Source organism: Chrysemys picta, chromosome 2 (assembly GCF_011386835.1).
Source record: "Chrysemys picta bellii isolate R12L10 chromosome 2, ASM1138683v2, whole genome shotgun sequence".
In the NCBI taxonomy this organism is placed as follows: Eukaryota; Metazoa; Chordata; order Testudines; family Emydidae; genus Chrysemys; species Chrysemys picta.
This window is the reverse complement of record NC_088792.1, coordinates 253,343,687-253,362,148: the sequence shown is the minus strand read 5'-3', so window position 1 is coordinate 253,362,148 and position 18,462 is coordinate 253,343,687. Positions and strand designations below refer to the sequence as shown.

At 45.4% G+C, this 18,462-nt stretch overlaps 1 protein-coding gene and 1 long non-coding RNA gene across 12 annotated transcripts in view; one reads left to right on the top strand and one right to left on the bottom strand.

Moving 5' to 3' along the window:
* Nucleotides 1-8,006, bottom strand: part of LOC112060214 (uncharacterized) — a 33,335-nt gene extending 25,329 nt beyond the window's left edge. For 3 of the 7 annotated variants that reach the window (XR_010598031.1, XR_010598028.1, XR_006173277.2), the window contains exons 1-3: nucleotides 7,554-7,862; nucleotides 6,114-6,224; nucleotides 638-800 (exon numbers count right to left, since the gene is read on the bottom strand). This is a non-coding gene — a long non-coding RNA (uncharacterized LOC112060214). The other 4 variants (XR_002889526.3, XR_010598029.1, XR_006173273.2 and 1 more) reach the window with 3 other exon arrangements.
* Nucleotides 7,965-18,462, top strand: part of YWHAZ (tyrosine 3-monooxygenase/tryptophan 5-monooxygenase activation protein zeta) — a 36,914-nt gene continuing 26,416 nt past the window's right edge. Inside the window, exons 1-2 of one of the 5 annotated variants that reach the window (XM_005306624.5) lie at nucleotides 7,965-8,230; nucleotides 10,913-11,216. In XM_005306624.5, the coding sequence (XP_005306681.1) occupies nucleotides 10,923-11,216 (294 nt within the window). In that variant the 5' untranslated portion in view covers nucleotides 7,965-8,230; nucleotides 10,913-10,922. Of the gene's footprint in view, nucleotides 8,436-8,812; nucleotides 9,207-10,912; nucleotides 11,217-18,462 lie in introns of those variants that run through there. The other 4 variants (XM_024109432.3, XM_065582217.1, XM_008172792.4 and 1 more) reach the window with 4 other exon arrangements.

Sequence of the window (18,462 nt, the reverse complement as noted above, 5' to 3'; positions counted from 1 at the left end):
ACAGTGATAGGCCTGGTGTAAGAACCAGAAGAGAATAAAAGAGTGTGATTTAAGTGATACGTAGGCCTCATGCTGGTTCCTACACAGGGATATGATCTATTCTAGATCCATGTTTTCAAACATTACAGCTTAGATTGCCAGTAAATTACTGGAAGCCTGTTTTATGACTGGCAGGTCTATTATATGACTTCTTGATGATTCCAATGGTAACAGTACCCACCCCAAATCCAGTTCTTCGTTTACACCCCAAAGTGACCTAATTAGTTTAGTCAATCTAATTCTAGAGAGAGAACTTTGTTCTTCCATTTTGCATCTCAGCTTGCATTTAATGTTGTCACACCAACTTCAAACACAGGAATAAACTGATTCTCCCACAAGAATGTTAACAACCCCCAAACAACATCAAGCCGCCTGATTTTCAAACCAAGCTCCACTGGATCCAAGACCCCACCAGGCAGAGGTGAAAGTAAACCGGTATGGTCTGGTACGGCATACCGGTAAGAGCCAGTACGCCGTGCCGGACCAGCTTCTCCAGGCTGGCAATTTAAAGGGTCCGGGGCTCCCTGCAGCATGTCCCTAGCCTACGTTTCCCAGAAGTTGGGAATGGGCGACAGGGGATGGATCACTTGATGATTACCTGTTCTATTCATGCCCTTTGGAGCACCTGGCATTGGCCACTGTCAGAAGACAGGATACTGGGCTAGATGGACCTTTGGTCTGACACAGTATGGCTGTTCTTATGTTCAAACAAATTGATCTCTTCTATCAGATAATGTCTGAAGTATCCTCAATGTGGACATCTGCAACCAAGATCTGCATTAATATATTACTCCATATCCAAAGTCATCTGAAGATATGACTACAAGGATTACCTAAACAGGACTTCAGGTTGTACTAGTTCTTTGCGTCTTCTGAGGAGGATATGTGTATTGTTTCTTTAAGACTTCAGGAGGAAGCCAAACAGGAAAGAGGGGTTTGGAGAAGGTTCTAGGCCAGTGGTTTTCAACCTTTTTTTGTTTGCAGACCCCTAAAATTTTTCAAATGAAGGTGCAGATCCCTTTGGAAATCTTAGTCTGCGGACCCCCCAAAGGGTCCTAGGCAGAAGCTTTTCAGTGAAGTAGAGAGAGCAAGAATGTGCATAGCTTTAGGGGTAATACTCCTCACTTTATCCTAATCCATCACTGAACAAGGAAAATGTAAAGAAGGAGCTCTTTCTGTGATTTTTTTTAAACCATTGTCACATGACATGGTGTTTTCAGTTGATTCGTTTTGGACCAATACAAACAGAAGGAAGAGAAAATTCAAAAATTGAATGCCCCAGAAGTTTTTTTGTTTGATCAGCTGACCAAATATCCTGAGAGGAAGGAACACATCAGTAGATTCCAAAGCACAGCCAAGCTTGCCACAGAGAGTGGTGAAATACACTCATTAATCTACATCATGAGGAATGAAGCTGAAAATATATAAATCATTAGCCTTTGCTGAGGAAGGAGACTGGAATAACCATGACACCTTCTTAAAAAGTATGAATGTTCAATTCCAAAAAGGAATGTAATACACAAACAGACATGCTGTTACTGAAGGATGCATGGAAGACTTTGTAAGGGTACTATAATGTACAAGTACAGCCTTGTGACTTTGATTTCAATAAAGAACATATAAAAGACCATCTAGTAATTAGGATTTTAAGCAAGGAACTGTCAGAAAATTACAGTTAGTGTCTGACTTAACTCTACAATAGGCAGTGCCATAAGCATAGAATCATAGAACTGGAAGGGACCTCGAGAGATCGTCTAGTCCAGTCCCTGCACTCATGGCAGGACTAAGTATTACCTAGACCATCCCTGACAGGTGTTTGTCTAATCTGCTCTTAAAAATCTCCAATGATGGAGACTCCACAACCACCCTACCCAATTCATTCCAGTGCTTAACCACACTGACAGTTAGGAAGTTTTTCCTAATGTCCAACCTAACCCTCCCTTGCTGCAATTTAAGCCCATTGCTTCTTGTCCTGTCCTCAGAGGTTAAGAAAAACAATTTTTCTTCCTCCTCCTTGTAACAACCTTTTACCTACTTGAAAACTGTTAACATGTCCCCTCTCAGTCTTCTCTTTTCCAGAGAAAACAAACCCAATTTTTTCAATCTTGCCTCACAGGTCATGTTTTCTAGACCTTTAATCATTTTTGTTGCTCTTCTCTGGACTCTCTCCAGTTTGTCCACATCTTTCCTGAAATGTGGCACCCAGAACTGGACACAATACTTTAGCTGAGGCCTAATCAGCACGTAGCAGAGCGGAAGAATTACTGCTCGTGTCTTGCTTACAATACTCCTGCTAATACATCCCAGAATGATGTTTGCCTTTTTTGCAACAGTGTTACACTGTTGACTCATATTTAGCTTGTGGTCCACTATGACCCCCAGATCCCTTTCCACAGTACTCCTTCCTTGGCAGTCATTTCCCATTTTGTATGTGTGCAACTGATTGTTCCTTCCTAAGTGGAATACTTCACATTTATCCTTATTCAATTTCATCCTATTTACATCAGACCATTTCTCTAGTTTGTCCAGATCATTTTGAATTATAATCCCATGCTCCAAAGCACTTGCTACCCCTCCCAGCTTGGTATCGTCTGCAAACTTTATAAGTGTGCTCTGTATTCCATTATCTAAATCACTGATGAAGATATTGAACAGAACCGGACCCAGAACTGATCCCCTGCAGGACCCCATTCGTTATGCCCTTCCAGCATGATTATGATCCACTGATAACTACTCTCTGGGAATGGTTTGCCAACCAGTTTTGCACCCACCTTATAGTACCTCCATCTAGGTTGCATTTCCCTAGTTTGTTTACGAGAAGGTCATGTGAAACAGTATCCAAAGCTTTACAAAAGCATGACAGACCTGCTGAAACTACAGGATTCTCGCATAGACTAGATATTTGCAGACCCTTCTGGGGGGCTGCTGAGAAAATTCCTAGCCTCTGGGGAAATTCCCTCCAATTGGCTGCTCTAAGCTATTCCTCATATTCCTGCCTCCTGGAGAAAGGCAATCAAAACTGCTCCATAGACTGATGCATTCCTTACTCCCTTAGCAATGCTTCTATCTCCCAGTTGATGTGGTGGGACCCCTGTGTTTCCAGAGCCAGCTAGCAAGCAGCTGCTCCCACTGGCTTCTTGTGCTGTCAACCCCAGTACAAGGCCTTCTCCCTGATGTACTGCCCCTTCCCCAGGGGAGAGAGGAGTTGGAAAAAAGCTCTGCCCTGCGGCCACCTCAGGAGGCCTGGGAGGAGGTGAATAGCCTTGCCCTGCTTCCCCATCCACCTTCTCAAAGGTTATAGTTAGAGGGAGGGGTAATAATTATGTTAGGGGAGAAATAATTATGTGCTATGGAGGGAAGGTGGTGGAATCTCCATCCTCAGAGGAATTTAAGGCCCGGCTTGACAAAGCCCTGGCTGGGATGATTTTGTTGGGGTTGGTCCTGCTTTGAGCAGGGGGTTGGACTAGATGAACCTTCTGAGGCCTTTTCCAACCCTAATCTTCTATGATGGAAAGAGAAGGATATTTTGGGGTCATTCTCTGTCCACGCCCTCTTCCTCCCACCTACTCTGTTTGTATGTACTTTTATGCAAATCTGTAAGTGTATGCAAGTTTCTATAATTTTACAAATTCATGATCTACTGGCTTTTGCTTTCTGGATGTCGACAAGTATGCCTGACAGTCTGAGATACTGAAAACACAAGTCATCCAGCAAGAAAACTGCAGAAGCATGGTGCAAAAAAGCAGCAAAGAAAAAAAATTCTCTTGAGGAAAAAGGAAGCCGCCTGTATCAGGGGATACACACTTCTTGAGCACCCCCTGCTGCTGTATGCAGTACTGCAGTTCCTTTTCCTGCTCCTGGCACCCCTTGTAGGTTGAGAAACTCACTTGGCAGCTCTTTACCGGCACAGCCCTCCAGCCAAGTCACAAAGCCCAAATGAACCCCTTCCAAGATATTATAAACTCTGATAAATAATTCATTCACCTTTAGTAGGATCTTCAGTACTAGCTCTGGGCCCCTTTAAATACAGCCCTTTGTTTAGGCTCCCAACTCAGTCCTGCCCCCTTCATGGCAGGGCTGTGAACAGCAGGGGAAGCCAGGCCCACCCACTACCCTAGTTTCCAACCCAGGGTCCCTATTATCAGCAGCCATGTACCACTCACTTCAATTCATTGCTGCTTTTTCCCTGGGCCTCTTCCTACCTGCCCCTTTCCGCTCCACCTGTACCTCAGGGTTAATGATCTTAAGATATAGCTATATCACTCTACAAACCCAGCTAAGCAAAATGCAACCCGAAGTAGATTCTGGCTACCAGTTCAGGCTTCTTTGGCCAGAGAAGGCCCTCCAGTCCTAGCCAGGAACTGACTTGCTAAGGCCTTGTAGCAACTTTTATCTGAGCCCCGTGGGCTCTGATTGGCTGCTCCATGCAGCCTCTCTAGGAAAGCCTGGAAGACTCACTTTCACTGCTCCTTTTCTTGGGTGGGGTGTAGTTGGACCATGGGGCCTCCAGCAGAGAGCCATGAAGGCCAAGTATACCCTATCACACCCCCTAACATAAGTCTTTTAAGAATACCAAGTTCCCTGGACAGAAATGTAACAGGCATGATAAAGTAAAACACAGGATAGATGAGGTTTGCTGAGCCAGTGGAAGTATGCAGGAAATGTAATAATAAAGGATGGTAATGGGAATATATCTTTTTGAAGCAAATGAATCAGGGAGGCAGCACAAACAAAGGTGAGCAATGTATATTTCCTTGGATCATCACAGCTGCAAGGGTACTAATCCCATTGCTTCTAAAATTGAAACAAGAACTAGATATGATGGAGAAGAATGGTGTAACGGAACCAACAAAGTGATGTTCCTTTATGATGTATGCTACAAAAAAAATTGAGACCGCTGTATCTGCACAGTCCTACAGAGATTCAATGAAGCAGTAAAGAGGAAAAGGTATAGTCTTCAAATTTATTTTGAGTAATAATTTTTCCTCAGCAGTGAATTCTGGTGAGTTCTGCCCCACCATTCTGAACACCTTACTTTTGTTACCTCCCATTTGGTCTCACAAGTGCTCCAGAAATCTTCCAAAGGAAAAAGAATGAGATTTTGTGAGTCCTGGGGGAAGTGAAAGTTTAAATGGTGACATTTTAATTTGTGGGAAATCCAAGAAAGAGTATCATGTAAAGTTAAAACAAGGTCTGAAGGCAATTGGGGTGGTCAGAATAGAACAAAATGTACGCTAGCCTCTGACAAACCTGACTACAGTTCTTAGGGTATGTGATAAAGAAGGGGTTGTGGCCGATCAGAAAAAGTCAAAACTACTGTAGAAATGTCACCACCTAAAAATGAACATATGATGTTCCTTGGTATGAGTACACTTTTGAAGAGCTAAACAATCTAGAGACAACATCCTCACTTCTGTCATTTGATTATATTTACAAGTCTACAGCCATTTCCGCAGTCCAGACAAGAAAGAGAAGGCGAGAGGACATGCCTAGAAGTTGTCTAGGGAGTGAATGGATCAATGGGACAAAGAAAGGGACACACTGAGCCCCCCACATCCAAATCCCCAGCCTGCTGAGCCTCACCTCCTCCAATCAGACCCTCCCCACTGAACCCCATCCCCTTCATCCAGACGACTCTCCCAGTGATCCCCCTGTACTCCAACCCCCGCCCTGACGAGCCCTGTGCACCCGGACCCCCACCCCACCAAGCCCCATCCCCCCAGGACCCAGGCCCCCCTGCTGAGCCCCATCCCCCCTCACCCAGATTCTCCCTCTGAGCCCCAAACATCTTCACCTGGACCCCCCTGCAGAGTCCCATTGTCCCTCCCTGGAAACCCCAAAAGAGCCCTATGCATCCAGATCCCCCCCCCATACCCAGATCCCCCACTGAGCCACTTGCACTCAGATTGCCCCACACTGAACCCTACACCTGGATCCCCCACCCCCCACATGGATCCTGCTGGGCTGAGCCTGCCTGGCCACACCTGGTGCACCTGGCGTGGAGGGGCAGGGCCCCGGGCAATTCTGGGGCAGGCCCTGCCCTTGTTGTGTGTCAGGGTTCAGTGCCGTCTCACCTCTGAGTCCGTGTCCTGCGGGGGGAGAGGAGTGCGGCAGAGAGGGGCTGCAGGGTGATCTCCCACTTCCATGCAGCCAGTGACCTGTGCTCCCCATTGCCAGTCTGGAGCCTTCACGTTTATTTATTGACAAAAAATAGAATGTGCAGAATTTTAAAATATGCACAGAAATTTCTTTTGGTGCAGAATTCCCTCAGGAGTATTATAGCCTTTGACATATTTGAAGACTGTTATCGTGTTGTCCCCAATATTCTTTTCTCTTTAAATATGCCCAATTCTTTTAACCTTTCCTCATAACCCAGGATGACAAATGTGTGAAGTGGGGGACAAAGCATTCTCTGGCAAGGTGATCTGGCTGTAGACCAATTGATTGGGTGGATCCAGTCTGACCATTTTTAGATAACGTTGCAATTTTCTGTCAGAGGAAGCCTTTCCATCATAAGTAATGCTCACAATTCAAACACACCTTTTATTCTCAAAACCCTTCTCAACCCTCCCCCAACCCTCCTGAAACCCTCAGCCCTATCCCCAGCAGAGGTCTGACCCCATAAAGGGTGAAGTGCCAGAGTCTACAGGAAAGCCGCTAGGGACTCTGCTACTGCTATTGATTTTCTGTTTAAGGCACTCAGATCCTCCAGTGATGGGCAACGGCATAAAACTCAGATCGATGGATGACAGCAGAGCACGAGCTTTGCTAGAGTGAAGGGTAAAACCAGTTTTCTGCTTCAAGTTCAACTCTCCTAAGTGCTCTAAAGCAGCGTTTTTCAAAGTTCAGGTCGCGACCCAGTACTGGGTTGCGGCATGTCAGGCACTGGGTCGTTCTGGTCAGCACCACCAACCGGGCCGTTAAAAGTCCCGTCTGCGATGCTTCCCAGCTAAGGCAGGCTAGTGCCTACCCTGTTCCAACACTGTGCTGCACCCCAGAAGTGGCCAGCAGTGAGTCTGGCTTCTAGGCAGGGGAGCCACGGGGCTCCACAGTGCCTGCCTCTGCGCCAGGGACCGGGAGCCGCCAGAGGTAAGCGTGTGCCCCAACCCCTTGCCTCAGCCTTGAGCCGCCCCTAAACCTAGAACCCCTTTGTGCACCCTAAACCCCTCATCTCTGGCCCCACCGCAGAGCCTGCACCCCCAGCCCAGAGCCCTGACCCCCTCCCACACCCCAACCCCTTGTCCCAGCCCTGAGCCCCCCCCAACCCAGAATCTCCCAAACCCAGAATCTCTTCCTATACCACAAACCTCCCATTCCCAGCCCAGACCCCCTCCCACACCCTGAACCTCTCATTCACAGCCCACCCTGAAACTCTCACCCCCACACCCCAAAACTCTGCCCCAGCCCTGAGCCCCCCACACACACCAAATCCCTCATCCCCAGCTCCATTGGGTCACGGGCATCAACAATTTTCTTCAACTGGGTCCCCAGAAAAAAAGTTTGAAACCCCCTACTCTAAAGAGCTGCTGCACGGTCACTCAGACGGCTTTGAAACGTGGTGTGTCACATGGGAGCCGGGGCTTCAGCCAGCCAGCCACATCTGGGGCTATTTGAACTGAGATGCGCCGCCCTAGCGAGCCAGGGTAGGGGATTGGGGCAGTTTCTCCCACGCCCCAGTGACAGCACCTCGAACAGGTCAGCAGGCGGGAGCCCCTCTCCGACGGGAGGCGCCATTGTGGCAGGTCTGTGTGGGGGAAGGGAGAGTCGGTGCGCGGCGTCTCCCCGCCCTGCCGCCAGGGGAGCGGCGCGGACCCCGCAGGCGCTTGCTCACTCACACGCTGCAGTTGGAGGCAAAGGCGCGCGCCCGCGGCAGGGGCTGTGGCGGACGGAGCTAGGCGTGTCCCCCGCGGTGCTGCGCGCGCCGACGCCAGCGGCGGTTGGTGCGGCCCCCGCCCTGTGGGGCGGAGGGGAAGGCGCGGGCGCAGGCGCTCGCTCCCTCGCGGTTGCCATGGCCCCGTTTGACGTCACGGGCAGTGTGGTGCCCGTGCGTTGCGGCGCAGTGATTGGCGGAGACCCCGTGTGCGGCGCTGGGAGAGAGGCTGCAGCGGAGAGAGCAGCAGGGCTAGAGAGGTACAGTCCGCGCCGGCTACCCGCCCAGAGACACTCGCGCCGCCGCTTCCTCCTTACACAGGTAACGGGGCCCACGGCATAGTCAGCCCTGAGGGGCTCCCGCGAGGGGGGAAGGAGCTGGCGGGGTAGCGGCGCCCCCCCCCACCCCTCCGGTCCTTCTGCAGGCAGTAGGGCGGCTCCCTGCGCCGGGCTCCGCGGGCAAGGCGCGGGGGAGCTGGCCCCCAGGTAACTATGCCGCCGCTGCGGACGTGGCCGCCGCTGCACAGGTGAGGCCGGGTCCGCCCCCCCGCCAGGTTGCCGCCTTGGAGAGGGGGAAGATGGAGCCGTTGGGGGAAGCGGGGGCAGCAGCGTGTGACCCGGGGCAGGGGGTCAGCGCGGGCTGCTCCTCTGGCAGGTGAGGCTACTGGGCGGTGGCTCGTCCCCGCGGTGTCGGACCAGGGAGGCAGCGGGGGGCGCAGCCCCTCCGGGTCCGGTGCGACCCTCCCCACCTGGGCGCGCGGGGCCCTGCCGGCAGGGGGGCCGCCTGCCTGGGGCAGGGCGCGCAGCGTGTGGGGCGCGGGCGGCTCGCTGGTTGGGTGTGGTCTCCCGCCGGCAGCTCTGCGTCCGTCTGGCCGAGCGGGGTTCCTGGAGCGCTTGCTGCGGTGGCCCCGCCCCGGATCCCGGCGCGGAGGGAGCCGGGGTGTCGCTGGGGCCCCCGGCCGCGGGGCGTGTAATGGGCGCTTTGCCCGGACTCCCGAGTGGCCACGGCAGCTCCTGTAGGGCGGTGACTGCGCTGGCGCCGCGGGGCGGGGTCCTCGCCCCCTCTCTCGCCCGTGTGGCGACGGCGCCGGGCTGCGGCTTTCCCCTCTGTCGTTCTATGGCGGGGCGGGGGCGCGGCCGCTTCCTCCCCCCGGCGCTGGGCTGAGGTGAGCGGGGTTAGCGCGCACAGTGGGCTGGGCTCTGGCACGGATCCGCCATGACAAAGAGCCCAGCGGAGACGCTGCCTGTCTCGGAGCCGGGCGGATGCGGCGGCGGCCGCAGCGCGGGAGGGGCGGCGGGTAGAGTATGGCCCGGTTGTCCCTCCTCGCCCACGCCGTGTCGATTTCATGTTGTAGCCGCCCCGCTCCCCACCGCCTCGCGGTCGGTGTAGCCGTGCCGGCTGCGAGCGCGCACCGCGGCCCTGCGCTGCGGAGAGCTCCTACAGCACCATTTTATGCTGTCAAGACGCGATCTAGTGTACAGAGGAATTGACTGGCATTTTCCGACCATTGCTGTGCTTCGAAAGTAGCTTCTCTTCTGTTAAAGCGCAGCAGTGCTGTCGAGGATCCTGCCGTGCCAGTCTGCTGGCGTTGGCTAGCCAGTAACCGCAGTTTGATCAACTGGCTTTCAGATAATGTTTTACCCACTACTGCCCTGTCTAATCTATGCTGGGTGGTAACATTGCTGCAGCTGCAACCATTCTATAAAATGGCTTCTTAACAGTGTTTGCAGTGTGGTCACGGCCTTTATCCACCCTAACAAATATTATATAGAAATGGAGTAACTGTTCTCTACCAGTGTTGGTTCAAACAGCTACTGAAACGTCCTTCACCCTTGAGATGACCTGAGCTCTGAATATCTAATTTTTTCTTTTCATGGAGTTTAAATACAAATTCAATCCCCAGTAGTCTTATGTGAAATATACTTATATAAGCCAAACCACAACTGTTGGGGAGCAATGGGAAAAAGTAATATAAAAACACAATATGCTTGGGTAAAATGAGTTTTCACATGTTAGTTTCATCAGTTAAGATACCAAGGAATCTTATAGCTACTGCATATTGCAGGGCTTGAAATAATTACCAGATATTTCACGAGTCTTTGGTTCATAATGAGTGTGGGGGTGGTGGGCTCTGACCATTCTGACATGCAAAAGGGTATGTTTTAATCAAGTTAGATCAGTATATTGAAAGGGCTTGTTAAGATGCAGACCAAAAGGGCTACAACGCACCCAGCTAACACTTGCATCCCAATGAGGGTTTTCACTGCCCATCAAGCCATAACTAGCAAGGTGGAAGAGCAGTGCCCAGGTGAGAAGCTCAGCCCCTCCTCTTCTAGGAGGGCTGCAAGTGTATGTGGATGTATGATTAGGGCCTAAGCTGTGATATCAACCTCTGGGTAGTAAGTATCTGAAAGTTTAAAAACTCCTGGCTGGTGCAGAGTTATTTTTCTTCATTCTTGAGACTAAACTTCTTTAGGGAGTTGGGAGTTTTATGCTACTACTTCAGTGTGAAGTTGTTTGGGTTTTTTTAAAATTTCTGTTTTTCATTTATTTTTTGGGCTGGTCCTCCTCTGAACTGTTTAATGGTCAGCCACTGATGCTGCTTCCAGTTTGTTCTCTAATCATCAGAATAATGAAACTGATAAACTTAATGATGATGCTGCTGCTTGGAAGTAGTCTGAAGAAAACTCTGAGCAGTGGCAAGAGGCACTTGAATTGTCTACATACTTGGGACAGCACAGAAATGGTGCACCTTGCAAGTGTGATTTGATGTCTGAAATAAAAGATTAGAAGTGCTACATTAAAGGTTTGAATTTGTAGAAATGTCATGTCTTGAAGACTTTAAGTCACTGGTTTTATAAATGTCCAAGCATTGAGAGCCTTAGTTGCATAACTGACAAGCTAGAATATTCTATATTTTAAAAAAGACTCGTTCTACATATGAGGCTAATTTGCCCTTGATTAATATTGTTTGAATAATGCCTTCCTATTTTCCCTCTTCAGAAAAATCAGCATGGATAAAAATGAGCTGGTGCAAAAGGCCAAACTGGCTGAGCAGGCTGAGAGATATGATGACATGGCAGGCTGCATGAAGTCTGTGACTGAGCAAGGAGCTGAGTTGTCCAATGAGGAGAGGAATCTTCTCTCTGTTGCTTACAAAAATGTCGTAGGAGCCCGTAGGTCATCTTGGAGAGTCGTCTCAAGTATTGAACAAAAGACGGAAGGTGCTGAGAAAAAACAGCAGATGGCCCGAGAATACAGAGAGAAAATTGAAACAGAGCTAAGAGACATCTGCAATGATGTGTTGGTGAGAGATAACTGTATTTAATCCGCGTTTGCTTAATATTGCAGGGTGTAAATAGTTTTGGCCTTGTTAAACTGCTATTTTTCAGTTCCTTGCTAAAAACTGAGGCATTCTATGCAAAGCATCCAAAATCTCCCCCTACCACCATGTCTGAAAAACAAAATTAGATCATAGAATACCAGGGTTGGAAGGGACCTCAGGAGGTCATCTAGTCCAACCCCCTGCTCAAAGCAGGACCAATCCCCAGACAGATTTTTGCCCCGATCCCTAAATGGCCCCCTCAAGGATTGAACTCGCAACCCTGAGTTTAACAGGCCAATGCTCAATAACTGAGTGACTTCTCTTCCTTAAATACGTAATTCCAAAACTGGTATTAAAGTCCTTGTTGGCATCAACTTTAACATTTTTGCAAACTTGTTGAAACTCTTTATTGTACATAGACTTTATATTCCATTGATCTCCTGATTATACATGTTTGTATATAAGCAAAAATATTGACACAATACTTATGTATGAATGAACTAATTAACGGGCTTTGAACCTGGTTTCTTTCGAAGAAATATTTTTTTTCACATAACCCAGATTACTTTTGTATCTGGAATCTTCAGTATACTGTGCTGCTTGTATGAGGTTGTAATTCTCACTATGGAAATTGTGCCCCTCCCTGGGTAAGATGATGTAATGTTGGTTATGACTCAGCCATGCAGAAAACTGTCTGCACAAGGAGGCAGTAGCAAAGCTACTGATGCCCTCTTCAAGTTACAGCTTTTAGTGATAAAAAGCTAGAACAAAGAAGATGGTCTCTAGGATTAGGCTACTTTTATGGCTTGCAGTTTAGAATAAGACTTGTTAATATGAGGGCTGAATGTTAAAGTTTCTAATTATGATGATTCAGGTGCCAAAAACACTTTTTGAAATATCTAGTTACCTAAATTTTTCAAACTCTACAATAATACACACATACTGGTATACAATGAACTCATTGCTAGTGAGTCCTTTTGCATGTGTGCTGAGGTAGAAATCCTATTGCTACAGTAAATCAAGGACTTCACTGAAATTTTGTGATATAAGAATTCAAGTTATACATGTATATGTTGTAAAATCAGCAAGATACATGCAGGTGTTGATTAAAATGGTGCGCACACTTTAGTTGAACCCTTATTTTAAACTTCTATTAAGGTTACTGACACCTTAAATCTTGTCTGGTGGATAGTCACTAGATGAAATGTGATGTGATCATCCCTTAGAATGAAGTGAAATGTATAGAATACAACTTCTCCAAAGGTATAGAAGAGAATATTCTATACAATTTCAGCATCATCCTGACTGTCTAGTTCTATTTAGGGACTATCTTCCTTGGTGATTGGCACACTAAAAGTACCCATGCAGACAGGGCTTTAATGTGTCTTAACGTTAATATAAGGATAACTTTAAAGTGCCTATGGAACTGCCTAACTTAGACAGATGTAACACTATTAAAACAACTTTCTCAATGTGAAGTGTGCTTCAATCTGATTAAGGACTAATACCTAGAGCTGCTAATTCCTAATTTTATTTCAGTAGGTCTCATATTGGTGGGAGAGAACAGGATTTTTTAAAGGGACACTGCTTAGGCAGACTTAACACAAAACTCAGCCTTGTAAACTAGATTCATAAAGCTTTAAGGCCAACAGCTTCATAAAATATTTCTTCTTTCTGCTGAAAGATTTATTGCAGACAGCAGTGTTAGCAATCAAATGCTGAAGTATTGTTTTTCTCAAGTATGAAAACCAGATTCTGAAACAAGGATTGTTCCTGCTAAAAAATAAAGCAGGAAACTAAAATATTAAACTATTTCAACATGTTTTAATCTAAGGTATTTGTGTGGAAAAATAAGCGCTCACAAAAAAAAGCCTGTCCTTGTCCTTTAGATTTCAGAAGAGACTTTAAATTGTGTGCTGTATGTGGTGATCAGAAATATAAATTCTGTTTAGATCATTACTACTCAGCATACTTAACTGACTTCAGCCAGCTAAAATCTTACTCATCTGGGTGTGGTCAGTCCAGTTATTCTTAATCAAAACTAAACCTGTTTGGACTAAGCTACCATCCAGAAGAAACAATGCCCTGGGCAGTGACCTTTTTTAAGAAAATTGGTCTTCTAAATGCTAGGTTAAAAAAAAAAAAATTTGAATATTACTATATTATGTATCCAAGTGACTGGTTTTAAAAATGCTTTCAAAGGTGCAACCTAATTATCAAGGTTAAACTTTTAGGTAAAGAACTAACATTTATAGCTAAACTCACTCTTGTTTCTTGACTGATAAGATGTCCCAGATAGACTCCTTAATTAAACTACTATATACCAAGAAGTTTCTGTACCAGATTCAATGACGTGAGATGGGCAAACGGTAAAATCCAGCGTACGTTCATTTTAGCCCATGTTACTAGGTGAGAGAATCAACTACAACAGCATATTTTAGCAGCATATTCTACATAGGGATCTGCATAATATTATTATCTGAGTGAAAATGAAAAGAGACTTAGTTTAATTACAAGTTTTTGTAGTTGGACTCTATAGACTAGCCTACAACTATCCACATAGCAAACCTAACTTCAGAGAGAAATGAGACTGACCAGAGAGCATAGTTATTGACTCTGCTTTTATATAGATAACTGGATCTTAAGTGTGGGTAACAAAGTTCCATTTATACAGTTCATGGCCCTTACAAAGTTCCGTGCAAAAACTACTCAGGCTCCCTAAGCTTCCCTAACAAGCTCCATTTAAATGAATGTATTCGCTTTTCTTTCGTACTCTACTTGGTCATTAAATAAATGACTTTTTTAAGCTGCTGCTCTCCCTCAGTATTTGCAGGGTCATTCAGGTAACACTGCAAGGTATGAAATATTGCACCACAATTCACTGTGGAAGTAATTGATGTCCTAATTGCTAAATTGATAGATTAGGAAAGCCGGGGGGGGAGGAAGCCCTTTAGGCTAATGTATTTGTGACATTACCAGAATGTGGCAGTTGTTGGTTCTGCTGGAGCTTTATGATGCTACATTTGTAATTTGCTGGGAACATATAAAAGTGGTAGATGAAAATAAATAGTATGAACACAGTCTATTTGTTGGGGCACTGGATTGGGATTTGGGAGACCTGGGTTCTGTTCCCAGCTCTGCTGCTGACCTGTGACCCTGGTATTACCAGTATTCCATTTAAACTGGAATTATTCTGAAATGGAAGTGTGGGAAAATGGTCAAGGAATACTTTCTAAAGGATTTGGTTCTTGTCAAAACACTTAACAGATGTAAGGCAGTGCAGGGCTTCAGACAAGCATTGGCCTATGCCAATTGCTAGGTGCTCACTTAAAACGAGAGCAATAGCTGACAATTTACAATGGAAAGTAGTACTGGGGGACGCATACATCATAGATTCTATAGACCTAGCACATTGCACACACCAGGGGCTCCTTGAATTCCTCCGTTGCCCTCTTAAGATCCTTATGTGCCGCCTTCCCTGCTTTTCTGTTTCGGGGAGTCCCTGCAACTCTTCCATGCTTGGGTCTGTGCCCTCCATTCCTCCCTGCACCTCCCTCCCCGGGCTCTGTTTTCCCTTTCCCAATCCTTCTGCTGACTGCAGGTCGCTGTTTCCATGCCCCCTACCTCTTTTCCTCTTCTGGGTCCCTGATTTCCCTCATCACCACTCCCACTTCTGTTCCCTTGTGTATCCCTCCTTTCGTCCACTCACTAGAGTTTTCTCCCACAAAACCTCCCTGTAAGACTTTGTCTGGCCTCTCACGGAAATATCTTCTCCACACAGCAAGTTAAATTGCTGCCATTGATATGTGTAGGCAATATCAGGAAACCTGATTATTCTCTGAATCCAATGTCTGTGGTGTTTCGGTTTACCGAATAGAGTTGTCTTTTGATGCCTAGAACACTCCCTGAAATTTTGGAATTGATCGATGCGATGTTCCAAAGTTATTCTTAAGACCGAAAAATGCAGTTGAGTTTAGGGCCTTGTTTTGCTCAGCCAAAAAATCCAGGGACAAGTGGTCTGTCCTTGAATGAGGTAATGAGGCCTTCTTCCTCAAACTGTGTCTGTAAAACAAGTGCTTCTTACTAATTTCAGGGTTAAAGGTTTACAGTGGTACTTTTTCATGGAAGTGCATCTATTTACACTTGCTATAAGTACTCACTGTAACCTAAAGCTGGGTAGTAATGGAACCAAAGGAAGAGGGCAGAATTTAATCATCCACCTGTATTTTTTTCTTTTTTTTTGGTATACAGTTCTCTGAAGTGCATATATAAAAACCCAAAATTTTATGTATTTGTGAAGGGGAGCATAAGTAGCTTCAGAACAGACCCAAGTGACTGCTTGTTCACAAAAAGTGCTGCAGCAGGGATGTTTGTTGCCTTAGTTGTGGGGATTGTCCATTCTGAAACACTATTTCATAATCCATTGATAAAGGTATATATGTGTAAGTGGTTAATATGCTATCACCTATTCATATTTACCACATTCCATCTGTACTTAATCATATTTGTGCATCATCTGTTAATGAGTAGCATTAGCAAAAGTAACATCCCCCACTTGGCTTTTCTAGGGAGTGAGTTGCCATTGAATGCTTTTGCAGAGGGACATACATGACTATATTTTCACTTTGTATGTTATATGCCACTTTTAGTGTCCTACTTCCAGCCCATGGAGCCTACTAATTTTTAGGGAACACTGCCATAATTTTTCTGGCATGTAGACTGGTGGGTTGCTGGTGGGCTATAATGGTGTAATAACAGTGAAGCAGTTGGTTGAGTTCGGTGGATTTTTCAGCAGCTGCATTGCTTAACTCTTGTGATACAGTATAATTCACTATACTGTGAAAGATTTTAACAAACTTGTTGGAAAAGATATTCGGTACTTCCATGGAAGAGTACTATCACTGCATGTAATTCTATGGCCATCTACGTTTAGAAAAGATGCTAAAATTGATGTTTAGTCTCCCTGTCAGTTCAGATTTTTTGTCCTGTATTCAAAACTTTTTGGAGTACACAGCAGGAGTTTAGCTAAAACTTGTATCAAGAACTTGATTTGAATTTTCAAAGGCATCTAAAGAGTGTTATGTGCTCCAATTATTAAAATTGAGTGGGAGTTGAATGCCTAGTCCCCTTAGGCTCTCTTGAAAAATCTTAGTCATTAGCAGTTGTAATATATCTATTTTCCTGTTTTAGAACCATTAGTTTAGACTTATATGCTAAAGAATTTTAAAAATTCTAAATTCATGAATTAAATTGTTAATCTTTTGGATTTACAAGTGATGCATTGGAGATAACCAGTATATTCCAGAGAGATTACTAGCTATAGTTGTTCAATTTTTAGTTTTCCATTAAGGCTCTAAATGAAGTCTCCTCTTGATTTAACTGTCTACAACCACTCTTTCCATTAGGCTTCAGTGTATAGTTGTCGAAGTATTGAATAGGAGGCAGGTGCAAACTCATTGAGTCTTCTGACTTCACACTGTTAATTTGTGAGAATTACTTCCTGGTTGTAGCTGCACCTATCTGAACTCTTTTCTCCATCACAAAGATGTAGGAACTTGCTATGGGCTTGTCTACACTTAAATTGTATAGTGCTCTAACTTGCTGGCTCAGGGGTGTGAAAAATCACCCCCATGAGCACAGCAAGTCTGAGCGCTTTAAAGCGCTAGTGTAGACAGGCTCCGAGCGCTGGGAGCTAATGCCCTCATGGAGGTGGATTACCAGGAGTGCTGAGAGAGCTTTCTCCCAGCGCTCGCACACGATCACACTTCAAAGTGCTGCGCTTTGAAGTTTCCAGTGTAGACATACCCTAAAATAACAAGAATAGTTTTCCTTTAATTCTCTAACAAAAGGTTTCTAGTCAAACTATTAATCTGCTACTAACAGCTCCAGTATCACAAAGTGGAACTGAAACTCCATGTCAGTCATGGGTGGCTTTTAGTTTGAGATGGACTGCTAGCTACCCAGATCAATTTGGTGTAATATAAATCAGAATGACTACATTTGATTCTGTCTATTAATTCTTCTGCAAATGTATGAAACTTTGGTTCACTAACAGGGTAGCAAAGTGTCTGGATTCCAGCACAGTTAAGATACGTGGCTCATTCTTAATAATAAAGCTGTATGGACAAAGGAAAGGACAACTGTCAATATTGTGTGTTCTGACCTTGATCTAGCTAGATGTATTTGTTGCACCAATCACCATAGTGGCTAAGTGCAAGCAGGAACATTAAAAAAGCCAGTACAAGTTTCATGGAACAGTCAGTATTTGGAAGTGAAAACACATCTTTCTGATAACCATTCGCTTTTCCCTCTTTAATGCCAACCTGACTTTAATGTCTAGCTTGAATAGCAAGAACTACACAGTGCTTGGTACTATATGAAGGCATCCAAACAAATCTTTTCTTTAATTTTTGCAAGAACTTAAAAATGAACTTGCCGGTAACAAGTAGGAAACTGACAGCAGCAAAATAAAAATGACAAATATTTGGTCAGTTGCCTAATACTATGACTGTCTTTTTCCCTCTGACCCCCTGCCAGTAGAAGATGGGAAGCATGCTTCTGCTGTTGCTTGTAGCTTTCTGGGATTGTTGATGAAATTATTGTAATAAAGTTGCCTTACTAATAATCCTTTATTCGTTCCTCCAGGCCACACTATCTCTAGTAACCAGTTTTGATTAAGCACAGGTAAATTTCTATTTGAACAGCATATCTTAGGTGTGCCTCAGAACTAGATCCCTTTACTTGCCACACATGTTTATGTATCTGGCTTAGGCTGAACCATATTAATTCATGGTTTTTACCATTGGTGAAACTCCCCTCCATGAGTAAGTCCTGATAAAACTGGTGTTTGGCTAACTTGTTATAATTACTAGTCTGAAAAGGGTTGAAGTGTTTTACTCTACTAGTAAAGGACAGGGTAGCCTAAAGCTCTTGACAGGACTCTTGTAATCAAGAGCATTTGAAGAGGCTTCTCCCTAGAAGCTGCCTGTAGCAAGGGACTGCTAAGTACATAGTATCCATGTGATCCTCAAACTAGGAGAAAACAGACCTTTTAAAGATTCCTTTTTATTGGCAATAGTTTCAACTTTTGAGATAGCTTGATTAATAAAATCATTTAATGCTGCCACTGATTGGCATTTATCAAATTATACCAAGTGTGTAAATTGTTCTCTCTCTCCTGCTGCAGAGGGAGAAAGACAAATGTATGGGAAGAAGCCAGAAAACTTGT